Below are 23,266 nucleotides of genomic sequence, written 5' to 3' on the forward strand. Positions count from 1 at the left end.
TTTTTCCAGGCTATTTATAACTGCTAACTGTGCAACCTTCTTTAGGGCTTTAAATTTAAATGCTGTTTCTGGGGGAAAAAAAGTTTTAAAATTAACTCTACATAAGTCAACACAAATAGAATTCAGAACTACTACTAAAAAAAATACTTTCATTTTACATACAAACTTTTGTTCCAGTATTATTTGTAAGCAATGTAAAGGTAAAGACAACTAATATAAACCAAAAACTCACTGGTTATGTCCACTAAAGACAAACTCAATAAAAAATAAATATGCCTTGAACCTCAACAAAGGTTATGGTGAGTTGTTTTCCTTTGTTTTGTTTTCAATAACTTGCTTTTTTTAAAGAAAAAAAGTATAAAACACACATGGTGACTTTAGAAAATTCAAAAAATACACAACAGTCTAAGGGAAATTTAAGACATCATCCACAATTCAACTATTCAGAGAGAATCACAGTTAACAGTTCAATGAATTTTCTCCCATCCTTTTTCCTATGTGCATGTAAGACAAATACGTTTACCCGAACTGAGATCACATAGGCTCTATCAAACCTGTTCTTTTCATTTCACATAGTATCCCAATTTTTTTCCCTTTCATTAAAAATTCCTCATACATATATTTGATGGCACTATACATGAAAGTAACGATCACTTAATTACCACTTGCCAAGTATTTTCAATCTAATATATTTAATTCAAAATCTTAACGCTTTCAGATATTACAGATGAGCAAACTTTGTTTCTGAGGTTACAGGTCAAATAAACAACTGACTTGGCTTCAGAGCAATCATCTTTGCAGTATGCTTTGATGCCTTTCAAAATGTTTACGTCACTGTATTGAGTCACTGGATATTGAAACATCTTCCGGTTATATACTTAAGATACTTCCAATATTTCACTATTATAAATAACACCAATAAGTACTTTTTATCTCCAAATTCTTTCCACATTACTGATTATTTCTTTAAGGCAAATAAATATCTAGAAGTAGAATTATCTGGTCAAAGAGATGAATATTTTTTCAGGTTCTTGATAAATATTGCCAAGCCGATTTTCAGAAAGGTTGGGTCAAATGTTATTCTCACAAGGCAGCACGTGAAAGTGCCTTTATGATATCCTTGTCATCATTAAACATGTTCATTTTTTTTATTTTGCTAATTTGATTGTTAGTAGACTGCATTTTTAAAACAAGACTAAACATTTCTCCATATGAATATATTAGATATTTGAATCTCCTCTTATATAAATTTATTGTCCACATCTATAAAATGATTTACATCTGGAAAAGATGTTCCTTCTACAAACTATTTTACTGGTAAGAGTCCCTTGGCCGGGAACTCTCTCTATGGACTTTTTTTTTAATTGAAGTATAACTGACATCCAATGTTATATTAGGTGTACCACATAATGATTTGATATTTGTATACACTGCAAAATGATACCCACAATAAGGCTATTTAACATCCATCATGATACATAGTTAGAATTTTTTTCATGTGATGAGAACTTTTAAGATCTACTCTCTTAGCAGCTTTCAAATACGCAATACAGTATTAACTATAGTCGCCATGCTGAACATTACATCCTCATGACTTATTTATTTTATAACTGGAAGTTTGTACTTTTTGACGCCCTTCCCCCATTTGGCTACCCCCACCTCCTGCCTCTGGCAACCACCAATCTGTTCTCTGTATCCACGGGCTTGGGTTTTTGTTTTTTTGGTTTCATGTATAAGTGAGATGGTATGGTATTTGTCATTCTCTGTCTGACATTTTACTTAGGATAATGCCCTCAAGGGCCATCCAGGTTGTTGGAAATGCAAGGTTTCATTCTTTTTTTGGTTGAATAATATTCCACTGTGTATATATACACTATATATATATATATATATATATATATATATATATATATATACACCACATTTTCTTTATCCATTCATCCGTCCATGGACAAATAGGTCACCTGCTTCCAAATCTTGGCTATTGTAAATAAAGCTGCAATGAACACAGAGGTGCATCTATCTTTTCAAGTTAGTGTTTTTGTTTTCTCTGGATAAATACGCAAGAGTGGAATTGCTGGATCATATGGTAGCTCAATTTTTATTTTTTTGAGAAACCTCCATACTGTTTTCCACAGTGGCTGCACCAATTTACGCTCCCACTAACAGTGCACAAGGGTTCCCTTTTCTCCACATCCTTGCTGACACTTCTTATTTCTTGTCTTTTTAATAATAATCATTCTGACAGATGTGCGGTGATATCTCACTGTGGTTTTGATTTGCATTTCCCTACTTATTAGTGATATGAGCATTTTTTATGTACCTGTTGGCCATCTGTATGTCTTCTTTGGAAAAATGTGTATTCAGATCCTCTGTCCATGTTTTAATTGGATTTTTTTTTTTTTTTTTTGCTATTGAGTTGTATGAGTTCTTCGTATATTTTGGATATTAACCCCTTAACATTCAGTAGATGCCTTTTCATTTTGTTGATGATTTCCTTTGCTGTGTAGAAGGTTTTTAGTTTGGTGTAGGCCTACTTATTTATTTTTGCTTTTTGTCGCCCCCATGTCCTTTTAATGAAGGGATACAAGTACTTACTATATTTATATAAATATCTGAGATAGAGATGAGTCTTTGAGTAGTAAAACTGTCTAGACAATCTTTTAAATGTCAACTTTTTTCCTGGACTTGCAAATGAATAACTTGCTCTCCAAGTCAGTTTTAAAATGTATCCCTCCAACTTTCTTTGCTCCTGCTCTCCTTTGATTTCCAAATAATGGCATTACATTTCACAGTGCTCTTGAGCTTTTTTGCCTTCCTATATTCATCAACTTTACCTTTACGACATCTTAAATGTGTTATACATAGTAGTTTATTCTCACTTCCAACCTAAATACCTTTTATTACTCCAGTTCTACAAGATTCCGACTGGTCATCTTACCGACACTGCAAACTCAGTACAGTCATGTGCCACATAACATTTCAGTCAACAACAGACCGCATATGTGATGGCAGTCCCCTAAGGTTAGGACCATACAGCTTAGGTGTATACAAGTTTATGCCCACTAGGCTTGTGTAAGTGAATTCTATGATGTTCGCACAATGACGAAATCACCTAACAACACATTTCGCAGAACATATCCCCATTGTTAAGCAACACATGACTATAAATCTAAAAACAAATTTATCATTTTCCTAGCCACCCTCTTTTCTGCTACCAAACCCTCCTTCCCTCTCCTGCTTTAACCAGCTTGCTCTGTAATACTTGGTGATACTTCTCTTTAACCTTATATATCTAAATTAACCACCAAATGCTATGTGATGTATTCTACTCAAATGTTATGTATTCTACTTCCTAAATACCATATCAAATTGGTCCTCACCCTACCTCATTCCATCCAGACCTGCACTACCCTCATCATTTCTCACTCACATTATTACACAGACAAGTCTCAGCAGCTCAAGTAACATTCTAAGAAGCCATTCTGCAAATTTCAAGCAAAGTGGTATATCTAAAGTAAAGTACTGATCCCACCTTAAAGCCTTTCCATTACTTCTCATGGCCACTAAAATAAAGCCTCATAACCCATAAGCACAATCCTGCAGCAGTTAAGTACTTTGGCTCTAGAGATGGGCAGATGTGATTTGAATCTTTATCCTGCCACTCACTAGCTGGATGACCTTAGAAATGTTACTTAAGCCTCAATTTCCTTATCTATATAGGGGATGACAACATTACTATCTGCTTCACAAGGTTACTGTGAGAATTGATGAGAAAAGGCATGTAAATTGCATAGCATGATGTGTGGCACATACTGAAAATGCAGCAAGCGTTACTACGTTTTTTATTAATATGATCAGACCTACTCTCGTACCTCTGTATCTTGTTCTTTTCCTCCTAATATCTCTCACCCCACATAAATACATACTTCTTCCCTCACTTTATGCTCACCCTATTTGAGTTTGCCACATTGCTTTGCAAATAATTTGATAGTAATATGCTTGTCTCATAAGACAGGCCATGAGCTCTGTGGGGACAGATTCAATATTTCATTAATCTTTGCAAGCCTAGCACCTAGCATGGTTTCTTGCGCACAGTTTCTCAACAAATGCTGTTGAATTGAATTTACAACACACTATTACTTTTACTATTCGTATTACAGGAAGTTTCCATTCCTTCCGCCATTGTCACCTAGAGCATCTTTTGCTGGCCTATTTAATACTGACTTTATCCTTTATACATTTATCAGTGTAAGTAAATTTATACTAAATTTATGTGCATGAAGGAGCTGCATTCAATGGCGATAACTTACCACAACAAAAAGAAAGTCATTCACCCACATACTTAGTTTCTCCTATTTGGGCATGGAGCACCATCTCAACTAATTCTTAATGGATTAAACATTTCTAAGAAAACTGACATTTTAAATCAACACCTATTCATGGACAACCTGGACTAGATTTACTTACAAAATGTCACTGAAGAGTTATAAAAAAATCATAAAACCCCATTTATACTACTTAAATTTTATACATAGAGGAAATCTCTAAATTTTACATTCACTTCCTTAACTTCTCAATATTTAATGATAGATACTAAGATCTTGAAATTTCAACTATGAATTGAGTGGTGACTTATAATCTAAAATAATTGCTGTGCATTTGTCCATATCTTGATATAATAGCTAAAATGATCCAAGTTTTCCTTTATTAAAGTTAATGAAAGACAATTTAATTGTTGCGTGGTTTTATAAGGGTAATGACCAAAAATCATAAATTCTGAACAAGGGTAATATGGACGGAACACAGCCTTATAGTATTCATCTTTATAGATATAGCCTTTTTACATTGCTGGTGAATTAGTTATTGAGTTTAAAGCAAAGGTTAAGAAAACTAAACAAGGTATTTTGAGAATTATACTGCAGAACTATTGAGATGTTCAAAGTTAATATAACTAAACCTTCTTTTATGTCAGACATTTAAAACACTATTGACAATTCCTTAATCAATATACAAAGTAAAATAAAAATAAGCGTGAATCATATACTATAAGGCTTCACATTTGAATTTGCCAGGATCCAATATTACATAAAACTAAAAAGCAATTTTTGTGAAATGAATGTCGGTATTGATACTCAGTTTATTAATAATGTTCATTGATAGTTGATTTATATTAACATTTCTCCGCTTACCACAAAAAATCTCTCAGTTCCTTCTGACAGTTTATTTCAATCAATACAGTCATGTGAAGCACTTCCCAAAGCTTTAAAATCAATATTAGGCATTATAATATCTCCATGTGGGACTACTATTGACATGTTCTACAAGGAAGCAAAACTAGGTGCTGAAAGGGTAAGAGACTTTGTGATGCTGTAAAGTCAGTCAGTAAGTCAGTAACAGAGCTGAAAACAGAAATGTCAGAAATGAGATTCCTGATTCAATTCTTCCTCTCGTCATAAGATCACAATCTTCTGGTTCCATTCTGCAATGAAACTTTTATATCCTGCTAAATTGCCTGCTTCTCACACTACAATAATAGCTAAACAAGTAACTTCTATAACCTATAGCTATGCTTAAGAGATGAAATTCTAGAAAAATTAAATATCGGTACCCTTATATATTCTTTACTAAAAGCAAAAATTGTAGTTGAACAAAACTTTCCATTGCCAAGACCTAAGATACTAATTTTCTCTACTGTATTGTTTTCAAAAGTTCAAAAATTATTGAACCATAAGTATTGTCTGTTTCACAAGGACATTTGCATTATAAAATCCACTTTGATGTTCTAGCTCAACACAATTAGGATAAGTACTACATTCAAAATACTAATTTTTCACCCACAGTGATTAATTTCAGATATATCATACATTTAAACTTACCCTTCAGGAGTCGTTTTAATTTTGCACAATCCACATTGATATACTGTAACAATTCTATATCATGAACATCAACATTATCTTCTGAACAAACAGTCAATTCCTGTAACCTGAAAAGTAAAAACCAAAGACAATTTATCAACTTAAATCTTAGGATAGTTCAAAATTCTGAATCCAATGAGTTTATAAGAGAAAATACACATATAAAAATAAGAGAATAAAGAACTACAGGCCAATATCGCTGATGAACATAGATGCAAAAATTCTCAACAAAATTTTGGCAACCCGAATACAGCAATTCATCAAAAGGATCATACATCATGCTCAAGTGGGATTCATACCAGGGATGCAGGGATGGTTCAACATCTGCAAATCAATCAACGTGATACACCACATCAACAAACTGAGGAATAAAAACCCCATGATCATCTCAATAGATGCAGAGAAAGCATTTGACAAGATCCAACAGCCATTTATGATAAAAACACTGAACAAAATGGGCATAGAAGGGAACTACCTCAACATAATAAAGGCCATATATGACAAAACCACAGCCAACATCATTCTCAGTGGGCAAAAACTGAGTGCCATCCCCCTGAGAATGGGAACGAGACAAGGATGCCCGCTATCACCACTCTTATTTAACATAGTTCTGGAGGTCCTGGCCAGAGCAATCAGGCAAGAAACAGGAATAAAAGGAATCCAAATAGTGGGGGAAGAAGTGAAACTCTCGCTGTTTGCAGACGAGATGATCTTATATATAGAAAACCCCAAAGAATCCATTGGAAAACTTTTAGAAGTAATCAACAACTACAGCAAAGTTGCAGGGTATAAAATCAATTTACATAAATCAGTAGCATTTCTATATTCTAATGACAAACTAACAGAAAAAGAACTCAAGAACACAATACCATTCACAATTGCAACAAAAAGAATAAAATACCTTGGGGTGAATTTAACTAAGGAAGTGAAAGACCTATACAATGAAAATTACAAGGCTTTTCTGAAAGAAATGGATGCCGACATAAAGAGATGGAAAGACATTCCATGTACATGGATTGGAAGAATAAACATAGTTAAAATGTCCATTCTACCTAAAGCAATTTACAGATTCAACGCCATCCCAATCAGAATCCCAATGACATTCTTTACAGAAATAGAACAAAGAATCCTAAAATTCACATGGGGCAACAAAAGACCCCAAATTGCTAAAGCAATCCTGAGAAAAAAGAACACAGCTGGAGGCATCACTATCCCTGACTTCAAAGCATACTACAAAGCTACAGTAATCAAAACAGCATGGTACTGGTACAAAAACAGGTGCACAGGTCAATGGAACAGAACTGAAAGCCCAGAAATAAAACCACACATCTATGGACAGCTGATCTTTGACAAAGGAACTGAGGGCCTACAATGGAGAAAAGAAAGTCTCTTCAACAAATGGTGCTGGGAAAACTGGACAGCCACATGTAAAAGGATGAAAATTGACCATTCTTTTCCACCATTCACAAAAATAAACTCAAAATGGATCAAAGACCTAAAGATTAGGCCTGAAACAATAAGTCTTCTAGAAGAAAATACAGGCAATACACTCTTTGACATTAGTTTCAAAAGAATCTTTTTGGACACCATAACTCCTCAGATGAGGGAAACAATAGAAAGAATAAACAAATGGGACTTCATCAGACTAAAGAGCTTCTTCAAGTCAAGGGAAAACAGGATTGAAACAAAAAGACAGCCCACTAATTGGGAAAAAATATTTAAAAGTTACTTATCTGACAAAGGGTTAATCTCCATAATATATAAAGAGCTCACACAGCTCAACAACAAAAAATCAAACAACCTGATCAAAAAATGGGCAGGGGACATGAACAGACATTTCTCCAAAGAAGATATAAGGATGGCCAAAAGACACATGAAAAGATGCTCATCATCACTAATCATCAGGGAAATGCAAATCAAAACTACACTAAGATATCACCTTACATCCATTAGAATGGCAAAAATATCCAAAACCAAGAGTGAGAAATGTTGGAGAGGTTGTGGAGAAAAAGGAACCCTCATACACTGTTAGTGGGAACGCAAACTGGTGCAGCCACTATGGAAAACAGTATGGAGATTTCTCAAAAAGTTAAAAATAGAAATACCTTATGACCCAGCCATCCCACTACTGGGTATCTATCCTAAGAACCTGAAATCAGCAATTCCAAGAGTCCCATGTACCCCTATGCTCATCACAGCATTATTTACAATAGCCAAGATGTGGAACCAACCTAAGTGCCCAGCAACTGATGATTGGATAAAGAAGATATGGTATATATACACAATGGAATACTACTCAGCCATAAAAAAGGATAAAATCGTCCCATTCGCAACAACATGGATGGACCTTGAGGGTATTATGTTAAGCGAAATAAGCCAGACAGAGAAAGATGAACTCTGTATGACTCCACTCATAGGTGGAAGTTAGCATATAGACAAGGAGAACTGATCAGTGGTTACCAGGGAAAAGGGGGAGTGGACAGAAAGGGTGAAGTGGTGTACCCACAACATGACTAACAATAATGTACAACTGAAATTTCACGAGGTTGTAAACTATCATAATCTTAATAAAAAAAGTTTTTAAAATTCAAATTTCAAATTATAAGTAATAAAGATAAATTTTATTAACGTCATTCACATCGACTAGACTTCAGAAACATGAATGGTATTTTATTTACATTTACAGGATACATTACTTTGTATAAAAAAAATGAGCAAGACTTTCGTCACTGCACTTTTCACAGTCTGTGTACATGTTTACGTGATTATTTGATTAATGTTCCTACCTCACAGTAGAACTTAAGCTTGTAAAGACAAGAATCTTTCTAAACCCAAAATTTCCCTTATAGTAAATATGACATTATCATGAAGGCAAAAAAATTTAACAAAAATATAGATAGATATTTTTTAACTGATAAGGAAATCGCTTAAGTCCAAATAAAGGAAGTTAAAGTTTTCCATTTTCACTAACAAACACAGAGGTCAGCTTTTCAAAAGCTGCTATCAAATACTTTTCAAAAGTATTCTAATCTATTGAATTGTGCTTCCTAATGAAGCATACTCACTACTTCAATGAATAGATATCACAAAATGTAAGCAGTAGAATGGAATTACTGATTTTCATAAAAGCAGAGAGAGAGAGATGGTGAAAAAGCACAAATACTACATGATCTCATTCGTAACGTTCACTCGAATTGTAACCATTTTACTGTGGTTTAAAACTGACATTAATCATCACACTAAACTTCAGTTGCTAAAAATGAAATGAATCCTATTTCTTCCTTCAAATTCTTCTTTCACTCACTTTAGCCTACAGATGTATAGCTAACAGTAAAATTATTCTAAACACTTACACTAAAGCTCTTTATATCATCAGTGTGAGAAGAGCTTAGCAGTTCACCTGGGAACGAGAAGGCCCTCAAGACTGATTTACATGCTAAAAACTCCACAGCTGCTGCAAAGAGCCTAGAAATATGGAACATGACTCCTTAGGAAACACAACTTAATAAACCAGCGAGATCAACTTTTGAAAAGCTGACTTTTGAGGCTGTTTGTGAAAAATGGGAGAAAAGTTTAATTCCTTTTATAGTCCAGTTATTTCCATAGGGAAGCGGAGTTTTGTGAGGTTTAAATATCATTTCTAAAGCAGAGAAATCAAATAAAGGGTGGTCGGAGCAAAAGAAATGAAGTGGAAACCTATCACTAAAACATCTAGAAGGAACAGGTAAAATGAGGAACAACAAAAAAACATTTTAAAAGTATAGAAATAAAGTCAAACAAACACCACCCACCTGCCCAGGCCGAGAAATGAAGAGGAAACTGAATACCAGAGATGGTTTTGAAGGCCTGATCTGGCCTTGCAACAAAGGAAGGGCGAGGGTGGTAAGGTTTTTTTCTCTCCTTAACCTATGGGTTTGGGGCTAATCCACAGGGCACTGAATACAAAGCCTTGTACCCTAATACAGGGAGTAGAGCTGGGGCCTTGCATAAAACATGACTAGAAAGAGCAACGCACTGCCTAAAAAAAGGGAGATACAGAGAGGGAGACAGAGAGACAGGAGGCAAGGAAGGAAGACAGGATGGAGGGAGGGGAAAAAAAAAATCTCCTAGTACAAGAAGTTTGTCTGCTCTGCCTAAGCTTTGGGTAGGGGAAAAGGTCACCCAGGACTGTTAACTTGCAAGGGTTTGGGATCCACAGTTATACTATCCAGACAATCCAGGGCTGAGAAATTAACAAAAAAATAGGTCCAGAGCTGGGCAATTGGCAAAAGCAAATGCAAAACCATCACTAGGATACTCCCACAGCCCCAGGCTACAAGAGAATCCCGAAGAAAATACAGACTGCACTCAAGATGAATTTGTAACCAAAGTTTACAAAACAGAGAGGGAACAGTTCACTATGAATGAGAGTTGGCACATACAAACATAAGATCATTTAACAATCTTAAAGAGAATATAAAATAAGTATGTTTCAAATGATTAGAGACATATGAGAAGAAATTTTAAAAACTATGAAAAAGAATAAGAAACCACTAAAAAAAAAACAACCCAGATTTGTAAAAGAATCAAACAGAACTTCTGGTGGTCAAATTAGATATTCCACAGGGCCCCCCACTACAAGACAATCAGATCTAGTGCAGTTGTACAGTAATTCTGTGGAGAAAGCAGCTAATGCTCTCCATAAGAGTCATATGAGCCATAGAATATGGTATACTTCAGCAGAATAATAAAGTTATCTTAAGATCATGTAGCCCATATTCCCTTAAAGAAAAGCAAAGGACATAAATATCAAGAGTTAATGTTAATCCTAAAAGAGAAACATTTATAGACGGGTAGAATGGTCAAGCACAACAAATTTTCATGATATTGACTCATCTATTATATATGAGAGATAAAATCAACCCTCAGAAAAAACTGCCGTTCTAGTCGCTTGTATATTTTACCCCGAACGCCACGACAGCAATGTCCTATCCATCTAAATTAAACCATATGGTCTTTAGGTGAGAGATCAGCTCCTATTTCTGGCACAAACTAAATGAAACAGCAAATGCAGTTGTCTGAAACACCTATTTCACAGATCCCATTTCTGAGCAGTCTGTCCCCTGAAAGCTAAAGACGTTGGCTTATTCCAGACACACTTAACTTCTATTCTGAAAATAGTGAACTAGATTCAGGAAATACACAAAAGTTGTCTATTTTTACATGTGCTAATGCTGAAGAATCCCATAAAATAAAGCCTTTGGTGACTTAGAAAATTTCTAGAGTTTTCAAAGGTGGCACATTTGCTAAGTTTCTGTTATCCAAAGCAACTCATGCTTGGACAGACTAAAAATCATTTTATTCTTTTGATCATTTTCTACCTTCAATATAAGATTATTTCAAATAGTAAGGCTGGGTCTGGCAGTCATCTAAACAAAGAAAGGGTTTTGTTTTGTTTTCGCTTTTTTAATTTTCATGGCTCCTTTTCCTTAGGTGTTTGTTACCTTGCTGCTTCAACCAGTGTATTATTACTCAGAAGACGAAATGTTATCACTCAAAAGGTTTCATGAAGACACTTTTTTATTGTATAAACACTACCCAACATTATCAATCATATTATACCATTAAATAAAATTTTAATTTTCTTTGCATCAGGAATTCTGATGAGAGGTTGAAGAATATTGTTGCCAAGCATCATGATTATAGAAATGCCATTTTTTATTAGAAAGACTCCAGGATTCTGAGTTAGCCAATTGCCCCAAAACACCATAGCACAAATTCTCTAATTATGATGTATGTTCTCATTCACGCCTGTTGGAAAATAGAATGAACAAATCTAACGGAAGTCCACTGTTCACACAAGACAAGTCAGTCAAAAGATGCAGGTATCAATAAGCAAAGAGGATTGTTTTTCTTTACTCTGTATCAGTCTTTGATTCACTGAATCACTCAGTGATTTATACTTCCTACTCAGTCATAATTAAAGACTCATTTGACTTTTCTTACATGAGGAAGGCAAATCATTTGCATGAAAGCAAGTTGCAGAGTTACTTGCTACCATCAGTTATAATTCTATTCCCCAGAGCACCACCCTTACCAATTTCTCCATCTGTAGCATATCACAACTGAGGATCACATGACGATTTTCAATCAATAAAAGTTTAAATTATTTATGATACAATTTTAAAGCAGAGAAGTATATATTATAAAAAGAATCATCGAGATAGGGCTAAAATAGAAGAAAAGGGAAGCAGCCTGGCATAATGAAACTAACAGACTCTGAAACTAGTCTGACAAATTTTGGGTGCTCCATTATTTGGCATATAACCTTGATAACTTCTTTGGGTATTAGTTTGCTTACCTGTAAAATAGGGGTAGTATCACCTACATTTCAGAGATATTGTAGGAATAAAATAGCACAGCATATGCTATAAATGCTTAACAAATGGGAGATTTTACAGTTCATACACTTAAAACACAGTACACTTTCTGGAGAATTCTACCGTGCAACTACTCACTTCCTTGTGCTTCTATATTGCTGGGGTTTTTTTTTAAATTTAGGATCTTGTGATAAGCAGTAGAGCTGTGAGATCATTAGAACTCTGACTTCTCATCAATTATTCTATCTGATTGGCTAATTTCATTTAAAGGAATAATATGTTAAGAAGACAAATTCATACCTCATGTTAAAAAAAAAAAGACTAGGCATGGGTGATATTTTTCCCTAAAATTTAGATTTTCAAGTTTATAACAGTATTCATATTTAATTGTACACACCAATATCACAATATTACATAAAAATTCCAAAGAAATCAATACATAAAATTTCTACAGAAGCCCAGGTAAAACTGATTTCTGTCAACTTTTTATTTTTATGTAGACAAAAAAAGACTTCTAAATTTATATTACTTACAACAGTCCTATGTAGATTTACACACTAACCTGGTAGAAATGCGACTAAAGACTGCATTGAAGTTGTTGCAACTGAGAGAAAATAAAACCCCAGAGGCAGAATTCCGAAGTTCAGCTGCATGTTGGTTTCCTTCACGACAGGCGTGAAGAAAATGGCAGATTTCTGGCAGCAACTGTTTGACCAGCATTGTTTCATCTAATCTCATTGTGTCCTTCGGTTGCTAAAATAGAAATAATCACATAATTCTAAAACTTTCTTAAATTTACATGTATGCCCTATTACGAAAATTTTCAAACGTACATAAGAGTCGAAATAGAATAACAAACACCCATATACTCATCACCTAGAAGCAACAATTATCATATTTCATCATGTTTGCTGTATCTATCTATAGCAAGTCTAACAAAGAGGATGGTTTCACCTTTCACTTCTTAATCACAATAAAAGTCCAGTCCCCCCACCCCACCTCCATCCATTCTTCCTCACCACCCCTACCCCTCCTGCTTGTTACCCTGTTCAGCAAATCCCTGGAAGCCCCTCCCCTCCTGGGAATCCCAGTCGACTGTCAGTTCCAGATAAACTTTACTCATGTTCATTAGTGAGTTCACAGTGTCATCTGCCTCTACATCCAAATAAATTCCTGGGTAGGCAAACACACCCGTGCCTTTGGGAGACTGACCAAAACAGACAGACATTACTTATTACAAATAATTTTGTTTTGGTTGAACCATTTCAGAGTAAGCCACAAACACTACAAGACTTCACTCCTACCTTCTTCAGCAGCTCTTAAAAAATAAGGACATTCTCCAATATAACTTCAATACAATCATCACGCCAAGGAAAAATAAACAATTCTCTTGTATCAGCTAATATCCAATCTGATGATTGCAGCATGATTATTACGTTCCTTCAGTCTCCTTATTCTAAAACTATCCACCCCCTGCACTCCATATACATCATTTTTATTTTCCATAATATTGACTTTTTTAAGAAAATAGGCCAGTTGCCTTACAAAATGTTCCATATTGTTAATTTGATTATTTCTTAGTGGTATAACTTAACTTGTTCTTCTAGTTACTATATTTTCTGTAAGCTGGAATCTAAACCTAACGATGTGATTAGATTCAGATTAAACACTTTAGGTAATTCAGTAGTTCATATTACATGACATTAGGAGTACCTAGCACCAGTGGGCCCATTGTTAATGAAACCAAATTTGATAACTTTGGTGTTAACTCTGAGATCTCTTGTTTGTACAGTAAATCTCTACAATTAACAAAACCACCAATGGATAAGCTATCCTGCAGATGTACTGTTCTACCTCAGCATTTTCACCTAATGGCTTTAGTATCCATATATGAATGATAATTTTGATAATACCAGGCACAATAAAAATGAACAAAGTTTTTTATAACTGTGTGCTATGTTCAATTCTGTAATTGCAATCCAAGTGCTTTTAGATGCAAATACACTGAAATATATGGACAGTAAATAAAGAGACATCACAGAAACCTCCAAATTCAAGTTATAATGCCTATTTCTTATTTACAGCCTAACCAAACAATACAGATATTGAAACCAATTCCAATTAATAAGCCAATAAAAATTGTAAAAGTGTTCAATCTTTTGAATAATGGTCATATACACAGGAACAAAAATACTTAAGATTCCTCAAATCCTACAAAGTTTTACTCATAATACAATACTGGTATTTGTTCACTTGCATTTAGCTATTTCAACTACTTATATGATCAACCTGTACTTGGAGACTCAGTTCTTCTTTAACTGCCTCAACTTATTTTGATCTAAAAATGAAAATCAAGAGACAACCATAAAATCAGTGAAGGCAATCCAAGAAAACACAAGTTGTCAATAATACGAATAGTAGCATTTTTTAAACTGTAAATTTGGTGAAAAACCACATTTTCAATACAACAGGGTAAGATAATACATATTTTATGCATTACACAAGTTATACCGTGCCCACTTATTAGAGTTTCAATTAGGCAATCTCCAAAGAGTATCAAATTAAACAGGGGCCAATAATATCAGCGATCATTCTCCAAAATACATTTACCATAAGCTCTCAATTACCAATGTTAGTAGAGAAAAGCCTAGAACTAAACGAGGCAATAAACCACTTCACCCCCATTCAAACATGGCAGTGGCTGATACTGGTACTTACAATCAAAGTAACAAGACCACTACAAAAAGCTGACTCAGGAGGAGTTTAAAAATTGTCCACTTCACAATTTCATCATCATTTTTAATAGTTCTTTTGCTCTTTCACTCCATTTTACAAATGAACAACAGCATATCACAAACTAATAAAAAGCACCAAGCTAAAACAGAAATAGCTCACCCTCAATTTAAGTAGAAAACATAAACACTGTCTCACAATTTTGGAATATGGTCAAGGGTCAATAAAAGAGTTTAAAACATTACACTTAGGTTTCGTGGCCCATAGTCTTAAATACTTTTCTTCCCTAAGGATAGAGTTATGAGAATGTAATTATTTTTCCCAACTCCCTACTCCATCCCTTCCCCAAATGCTTCTGACCATTCCCTTTCTTCTTAACCACACAATCAGTCCTCACATATCTAAGTCCCGCCCTTCTATATTTATTATAGAGAATAACTATAACATACGTGGAAGAGAGAAGCAATTCTGAATGAAAGAAAAGACTTGCCAAAGCAAGAGAGAATATAAGACATAAGTTAATTCCAATACATATTGAATAGATAGATCTTTAAAATGGAGGTATTAAATTTATATATTTACATAAACTCCTACCATTCTTCCAGGAAGAATTAAGTCTGTTGAGGTATAGAAAAACACTTAGCTTTATACAAGAGAAACATTGTTGAAAATATTCTAATTAAGTCTTGGTTGATAGAGACTGAAATAACTATTTAGAGGAAATCTGAGAAAGAACTGTTTTGTACTTTACTCCTCCACATATCCATTTTATATGTTTGTGTTTACATGTAAATGTTCTTAAGGTAGGATCTAGCAGTAATAATTATAGTTTTAATTTTTTTAAGTTCTCTTTTATATAGATTTGAAAAGTAAAATATTAAAATCAGATTCAGACAACGGGAAACAAGATTACTCTCGGTCTTCCATATCACCTTCTTTCACAGCTAAGCAATGCCACAGGCCTAACAATATGTACAGAAATTAATTAAATCAAACAGTGACCTTTATCATAAAATCTTTTCTAAAAAACCTGAGAGGTATGTGGCTCAAACTTAACACTTTATAAGTAAACTTAACATCTATTTAATTTACAAAAGATGAGAAAATAATTTTCTCTTGAAAACTTGTCTATGCTAGTGGGTCAGCTCTGTTAACAAAATTCATATTGATACATCTTAGGCAAAAACTCCATATGACCATTCTCCTTGTTCACACCAAAACTTTGGTACATCAGATCATTCTCACAATTTATTTCACAAAACCTGCCTACTTAGGTATAGATTTACTTACCCCAGCAAGACATTTTTCCAGTGTATCCAATATTATCAACTGAGAGAGATATAAATTTTTTTCAGCAGCTTCTCCAAATATTCTCTAAAAGAAAAGATATTCAGAACACTGAAAGTTGGCAATTACTCTCCACTACAAATCAGCACACATCTGAAAAATGAAGAACTAAGGATCAAGAATATCAACAGTCTTCCATTTTATCTCCGAGATTATACTATATTTAAACCTATTGTTTCTGATTTTATCCTAAGGCTTCCACAAAATGTATTCTCAGGCAAACAAAAATGCTGGCATTTATTACAGTCTGCCATTAGCCTTACAATAGTAAAAGAAGAAACTTTGATTTATTACTTTAAAAATATGTAGGATTTAGATACACATATAGATGTTTACCAGAATCTTGAGCATTTAACCACACTTCAATGCCACAACATAATCAAAGTCTAAATTCTTACAACTAAATACTATAACACCAATTACAGTGAGTTTTAAGCATACACCATCCTTAAATTGAATAATACACTATTTACCAACAAGAGACTAAGGTTTCCACAATTCATTTTACTCAATAAGCACTAAATGAATGTCAACATCTCTGTTGTCAAAATACTGTTTTTGCTTTGAAAAGAAGATCCATACATTAAGTATTTTCAGTCTAACTAGGAACACGGCCACTTTATATAGCAAAATTCTACCACTGTGCCTCACACACTGTGCAACAGAAGAACTCCAAAAAACCTCAAATGTATCTCTGTAAATCACTTTACATATTTATAAAAGATCCTGCTTTTTTCAGAAAATCTTAATTTTTTTCCATAAAATTTCTTTGTAAGGCAAATGATTGCCCACACCTCCAGTTTATTAATTTTGTAAGCCTGAATATTGTGTAACCAATTTTTTAAGAAGAAAACACACCAAAGATTGCATGACTATAAAAATGGGACCAATTTTCACAATCTACAACCAGAAGTCAACTTCATAGCTCAATATAAACAATACAAATTGTGGTTATAAGTGTAAAGACAGGCAAAGCAGTTTGGAGTTAATCAAGAATTATCCAGGTCAGTTGTTTTGAACTGAGTATGAAGGAGATTTTAGATAGGAATTGACAGAGAGGAAGGAATCACCTGAGAGAGACAGGAGGAATGACATGTTCAAAGGTAGAGAGAGAGAATAGTTGGAGTACCTTGAAGTCTAGGAAATGTAAACAGATTCTATAAAACAGGGCAAAAAAAAGTAATTATGAGGTTTTGACAGTGGAATTACTTGATGAAATTGGTATTTGAGGAAAACTGTTTCAACAACGGGTTCTAACTACTATGGAATCTGTCACAGGTTAGAGGAAGAAGTTTGAAATAATATCTTCATCAAAGCAATCTCACATTTTAGGACTACAGGTCATATTTTATTTATCATCTACTTAAGACTGGGACAATCTGATATGTAAATATTCACATAAGAAGCAAAGGAAAAGATTTTAATAGATTACTATGATCAATTCATATATGACACAAAGTCTGCGTGAAATTCTAATTCTAGAAAAATAATGGAAAAGGAGATAGGGACACAAATAAGAGAACTATCTAAGGGAAAGAATCAAAAGCCAAAATGAAAGTTAGAAGATTACCCGTGCTCAATCACAAAATAAGACGAATGTTTATATCCAGAGTCCACAGAAAACACCTTTCCATACTTCAAAATATGCTGCTCCAAATTTTTTAATCAAAAACAGACCAAAGCAGACTCCCCCACCAAACAGTAAGTCAAATACTCACCATATTGTTAACATTCTTTAAGATAGTGGTGAGGCCGCTTATAACCAGAGAAAACTTGTACTTGGAAATATTGATAAGACATTCCTTGTTATGCTCCGTACTGACTTTGGTATGTGTGTTCTGCTGTCCTGTTTTTATTGGAAGCTGAGGAAAAAATAAAAACCATGTTAGCCAACACCTGAAAATGACCAGAAGAACTCTATTTCTCATTGAAAATCATGAGATTTTATCAAACACATATATATATGTATCTCAAGATATCTAATTGTATGTCAAGCTCCAATTTTCAACATATAATAGCATTTATTGCAAATCTAAAATTCTTTGGAAATTCCAATTTTTGCAGCTTTCTGGAAGTCATAAATCTCTATCTACAAAATTAAATCTCTACCCAGCACTATATAAGAGAGAATGATGACTCACAGATATAGAGCTATTTCCTTGTAGCTAAAAATTATTTCAGAGAATGTCTGCAATGAAATGCATGCAATCCTTTCCCTTATACAATGAACTCAAGCAGTAAAAGAACAATGGATCAAGAATATCTATGCCCCAGATCTCGAGTCAATAATGTCGAATAACTGCAGATTATTCAGAAATGAGAACAAACTGTACAACCAGGAATAAACACAGTAAGACTGACTCAGGTAAGATAACTAGCATCAGGTACACAGTTGAGGGAGCAACAGAACAACAAACAGATAAATCTCATGGAAAAAATATCCTTTACAGGGACCACAGCTACATTTATCTGAAAAGGAGTTCAGTCACACAGCCAAGAAGTTCATCTCTCTCTGTTCAAGAGTAGCATTCTGTATTGAAAGCATCATGAATATATTTACTGTTAAAATATTAGACCCTGCCAAGACTAACAGAAAACACTGGTGAGGTTTCTTTGTGGAAAAAAAAAAAGACCTGAGTCCAGCTTTCTCATTTTTAAAATGGTGCAACCAAAGATGGAAAGAGACCAAGTGGCATGCCCAAGTTTGCTTCATCGATTACCATGTAACAGGTGATTAATTTGATAGTAAAGAAATAATAAAAGAGGGGAAGCATTGTTAGGGCTTAGAAGAGGGGACAGAACAGACACTATAGAATTACATAATGTTAATTATAAAGATAACAGAGGGGGAAAAAGTCTGAAAAACCAAAAAAACCCCACAGGATTTTAGAAGACGGCAGTGGCTGCAATACAGGCTGTGAATCTCCCCAAATTCCCCTGAGACGGTTAAGGTTAAGTCAACTTGATTGGATCACAGGGTGCAGAGATATTTGGCTAAACATTATATCTGAGTGTGTCTCTGAAAGTATTTCCGGATGAAATTAGCATTTGAACATGTGGACTCACAAAGCAGTTTGCCCTGCCTCCAATGTGGGTGGCCACCACCCAATCCACTGAAGACCTGAATAGAACAAATAAGGCAGAAGAAGGAAGAATCTGTCCCTTCCACCTGACTGTTTGAGCTGGGACACTGATCTCCTGCCCTCAGCACTCCTGATTCTCAGGCCTTCTGACTCAGACTGGAATCTCCACTATCAGCTCCTCTGGTTCTCAGGTTTCCTGAGTCTCCAACTTGCAGATTGCAGAGCACGGGACTTCTCAGCCTCCGTAATAAAATGAGCCAATTCCTTACAATTAATCTTTTCATGTATATACGGATACATATGTACACACACAGACACATATACATACACCCTACTGGTTCTGTTTCTTTGGTGAACCCTGACTAATATACCCCCACATAAAATAGCAGAGAAACTAGAATAGCAAAACCACAAACCCATCTATGCAACAGAAAGCAGAGGGAAGCAGAATGTCTGATGGATATGACAAGAGGAAAATCCTAAAATTGTATTACACCCTCAATGAAAAGCACAGCAAGCCAAGTTAAGAACATTAGCTGAAACACAGGGTTTTTTGCACAATGCAATTTACACATACGTGCAAAAAGGTCTACAATATCAACAATGCTCAATACAGTAGCCACTAGCTACATGTGTCTATTAAGCGCTTGTTACATGGCTAATGCAGATAAGAAATCAAATGTTTAATTTTATTTAAATTTAATTTACTTAAATTTAAGTAGCCATTGGACCCCACTGGATGGCACAGTTCTAAACTAACAAGCTGAAGAAGCACCCACTTCTAGGATGAAACCCACATTGAGGAAAAAATTGCTGAGATTCACTCCACACTGACAACAACAAGGACAACAGGGGCAAAGGAAAAGGTACAGATAAAGGTGGAAAAGAGGAAGAAAGCCAAGAGAGCTCAGAAAGGATGAGACAATGTATTTGTTCAATTTCATGAAAACAACAGAAGAGTGAGCTCTAGAACCATGAAGACAGAAAGCTATCCTGGCCCACAATTCTCTCCTACCAATTCAGGAAAAATAATTTCACATTAAAAAGGAGCAACAGAAAAGACTGTAGTCAAATCATTTGTGAAGTTATTATGAGAAAAAAGACTAAGACAGAACAACATTGCAAAAGAAAATGAAACCATGTCCAAAATACTGTTCACCAACAGATGAACTGTAAATTATCATTTCAAAATGAGCAAAGAGAAATTAAGAAAATGATTAAAGATATAAAATAACATAAATTAGAATTGCAAATAGAAAAAAGTTGATAGAACACAGGAGAGAATTAGAAAAAGTCACTTCAGAAGTGAACACTTATTAGAAGATAAACAAGAGTGAATAAAACAAAAGATAATACTTCAAGAGAAAAAGAAAGTAAACAGGAGGAAAACTGTAGTATCAAAAGAATGAAACATGAGAGGAGGATTTACAATGAAGTGACAGAAGACAGACAAACAAAATCCAACATATGTATAACAGGAGTCCTCAAAGAAGGAAACCAAATCAATGGAATAGAATGAATATTATAAACTAGAATTCAAGAAAACTCTGCTGAAATTTTTTTTTAAATACGCTGAAATTTTTTTTTTTAAATACTTGAAACTATGTATTTAAAAGGCATACTGCATGCCTGGAAAAACTGATCCAGAATGACCAATACCAGAACATATTTTAGTAAAATTATTGACCTTCTGTGAACAAGAAAAAAAAATACTTTGAACATCCAGGCAAAAAAAGTCACTTACACAAGAAACAAAAATCAGACTGTCATCAGACTTTGACAATACTTCATGCTAACAGACAATGGAACAACATATTTAAGATTCTCAAGAGAAGAAAAAGTAAACCAAGGATTTTATACGCAGGCAAACTGACTTCCAAGTATAAAAGTGACAATCAAACTGTTCTGAACTGCAAAACCAAGGAAATGTTGTTCCCCTGAGCCCTTCCTGAGGAATCTACTGAAGAATATGCCTCAGACAACCAAAACAACAGGAGACACATATATATTAAGAGGGATCATTAAACATACATTTACTAAAAGAATTGAGAATAAATGATGGTAATTAGGGAGAAAGCATACTATGTCATTGCTTTATGTGCTGATAGTATAGATACAGTACAATTATCAGAAATGGGGAGAGGGTAGTGAGAGCATATAAAAAGTAGGAAATAATTCCTGATTGACTTATGGCGTTAACTAAAGGTGAAAGAGTATTATTTCAAGCCAAATGCTGGGGGAGAAGGAGATGAGAAGAGGTTATTACTTAATTTCAATACTGTTTATAGAAGAAAATTAACATACAATAACTCCCCCTCCCCACAAATGGAAGAAATTAGAGCACCATATAAAGGTATCAATATAAAGATAACCAACAGAACAAAAATACAAACTGCTGGTTTGTGTTGTGTCAGTAGTGGCCCAAGCCTACCACCAGATGCTTAGGTGGAGACTTACAGAGGTGAGAACTACATAGGGCTCTTGCTTCCCACAGGGCTCTCCCCAAGCTTCTCCTTCACAGTCCACTTCAGTGGCTGGACATACTTGGCTTCTCAGATTCCCTAAAAGCTCCAACTTGTCTGCCCATTGCCACTGATTTGTGGGAGCTGGTTAGTGACTCCTTCTCTGATACTGCAACTCCCCCTTCCAGATCTTCACCTCGCCAATCCTCTCCAAATTGTTTACAGTCTAATGTCCATAATAAATCCCTTATCCCATTACACAATCTGCTTCCCCGACTTAACCCACATATAGAAACCTTCTGAAAGACCAAAATATATGCTGAGAGAGCAAACAACATAGACCATACAATAAAAGATTACTTAAATAAAAGACTTGTATAAATATAAATGTAATATAAAAAATATGACCAAAATGAGTCCACATTCATCAAACTATAGACTAGTCTTCAGGATGTATCCTTATGTTAAAAAAATAAGGTACAGCAAAGGGTAGACAGTATGCTACCTTTCGTGTAAGAAAGGGGAGGAGAAAGAAAGGGGAAAAAAACACACATATATATATATTCTTATATTAAAAAACACAACAGTAGAAGGATGAAATGTAAAAACTTTTAAGTTGTTACTTCTAGGGAGTGGAAGGAAATAAAGTAGAGGTGACAGGGATAGAACCGATATTCCCTGTTTTTGTAGATTTCCTTTTAGAATTATGTAATACAGGGGCTGGCACTGTGGCCGAGTGGTTAAGTTCACGCACTCTGCTTCTGCAGCCCAGGTTTCGCCAGTTCGGATCCTGGGCGCGGACATGGCACTGCTCATCAAGCCATGCTGAGGTGGCGTCCCACATGTCACGACTAGAAGGACCCATGACTAAAAATATACAACTATGTACCAGGTGGCTTTGGGGAGGAAAAGGAAAAATAAAATCTTTAAAAAAAAAAAAAAAAGAAAGAAAGAATTATGTAATACATATAAATATAAAATTAAAAGTTTTAAAAATAGAATTCAAAAATAAACAAGTGAACCGAAATTCGTATCCAAATTTTTAATGGCATAATCACAAAGAAAGGAACTATTCTAAGTTATTTTACATCATATTAGGTTGACTGTACATTCCTAGTGAAACACACCCTAAGGTCAAAAAAATGAAGATAAATCTTGATCCTGTGTATTGTGGGATCAAGGAAATGAATAATTATGTGATATTTTAATTCTATCACTCTTGGTGTCGTTAAAAACTGAGATTCTATGCACAGGAGCAGAATAGTAAAGTAAAAACCCTGTAGAGCTTGAGTTGGAATTATAAGTATCTATAAGAACTGTTAATGTATTAAGAAAACAAAATACTTTCTACCTCTGTCTACTGA

General features: G+C 34.5%; 1 protein-coding gene across 23 annotated transcripts in view; it reads right to left on the minus strand.

Annotated features, from left to right (window-relative positions):
- The window catches only part of NF1 (neurofibromin 1), a 240,137-nt gene that overhangs the window by 164,778 nt on the left and 52,093 nt on the right, over positions 1-23,266 (minus strand). For all 23 annotated transcript variants that reach the window (XM_070562627.1, XM_070562622.1, XM_070562626.1 and 20 more), the window contains 5 exons: positions 18,076-18,219; positions 16,301-16,384; positions 12,840-13,030; positions 5,880-5,986; positions 1-68 (listed from right to left, as the gene is read on the minus strand). In XM_070562627.1, the coding sequence (XP_070418728.1) occupies positions 1-68; positions 5,880-5,986; positions 12,840-13,030; positions 16,301-16,384; positions 18,076-18,219 (594 nt within the window). The remainder of the gene's footprint in view (positions 69-5,879; positions 5,987-12,839; positions 13,031-16,300; positions 16,385-18,075; positions 18,220-23,266) is intronic.

This window comes from Equus przewalskii, chromosome 10 (assembly GCF_037783145.1).
Source record: "Equus przewalskii isolate Varuska chromosome 10, EquPr2, whole genome shotgun sequence".
In the NCBI taxonomy this organism is placed as follows: Eukaryota; Metazoa; Chordata; class Mammalia; order Perissodactyla; family Equidae; genus Equus; species Equus przewalskii.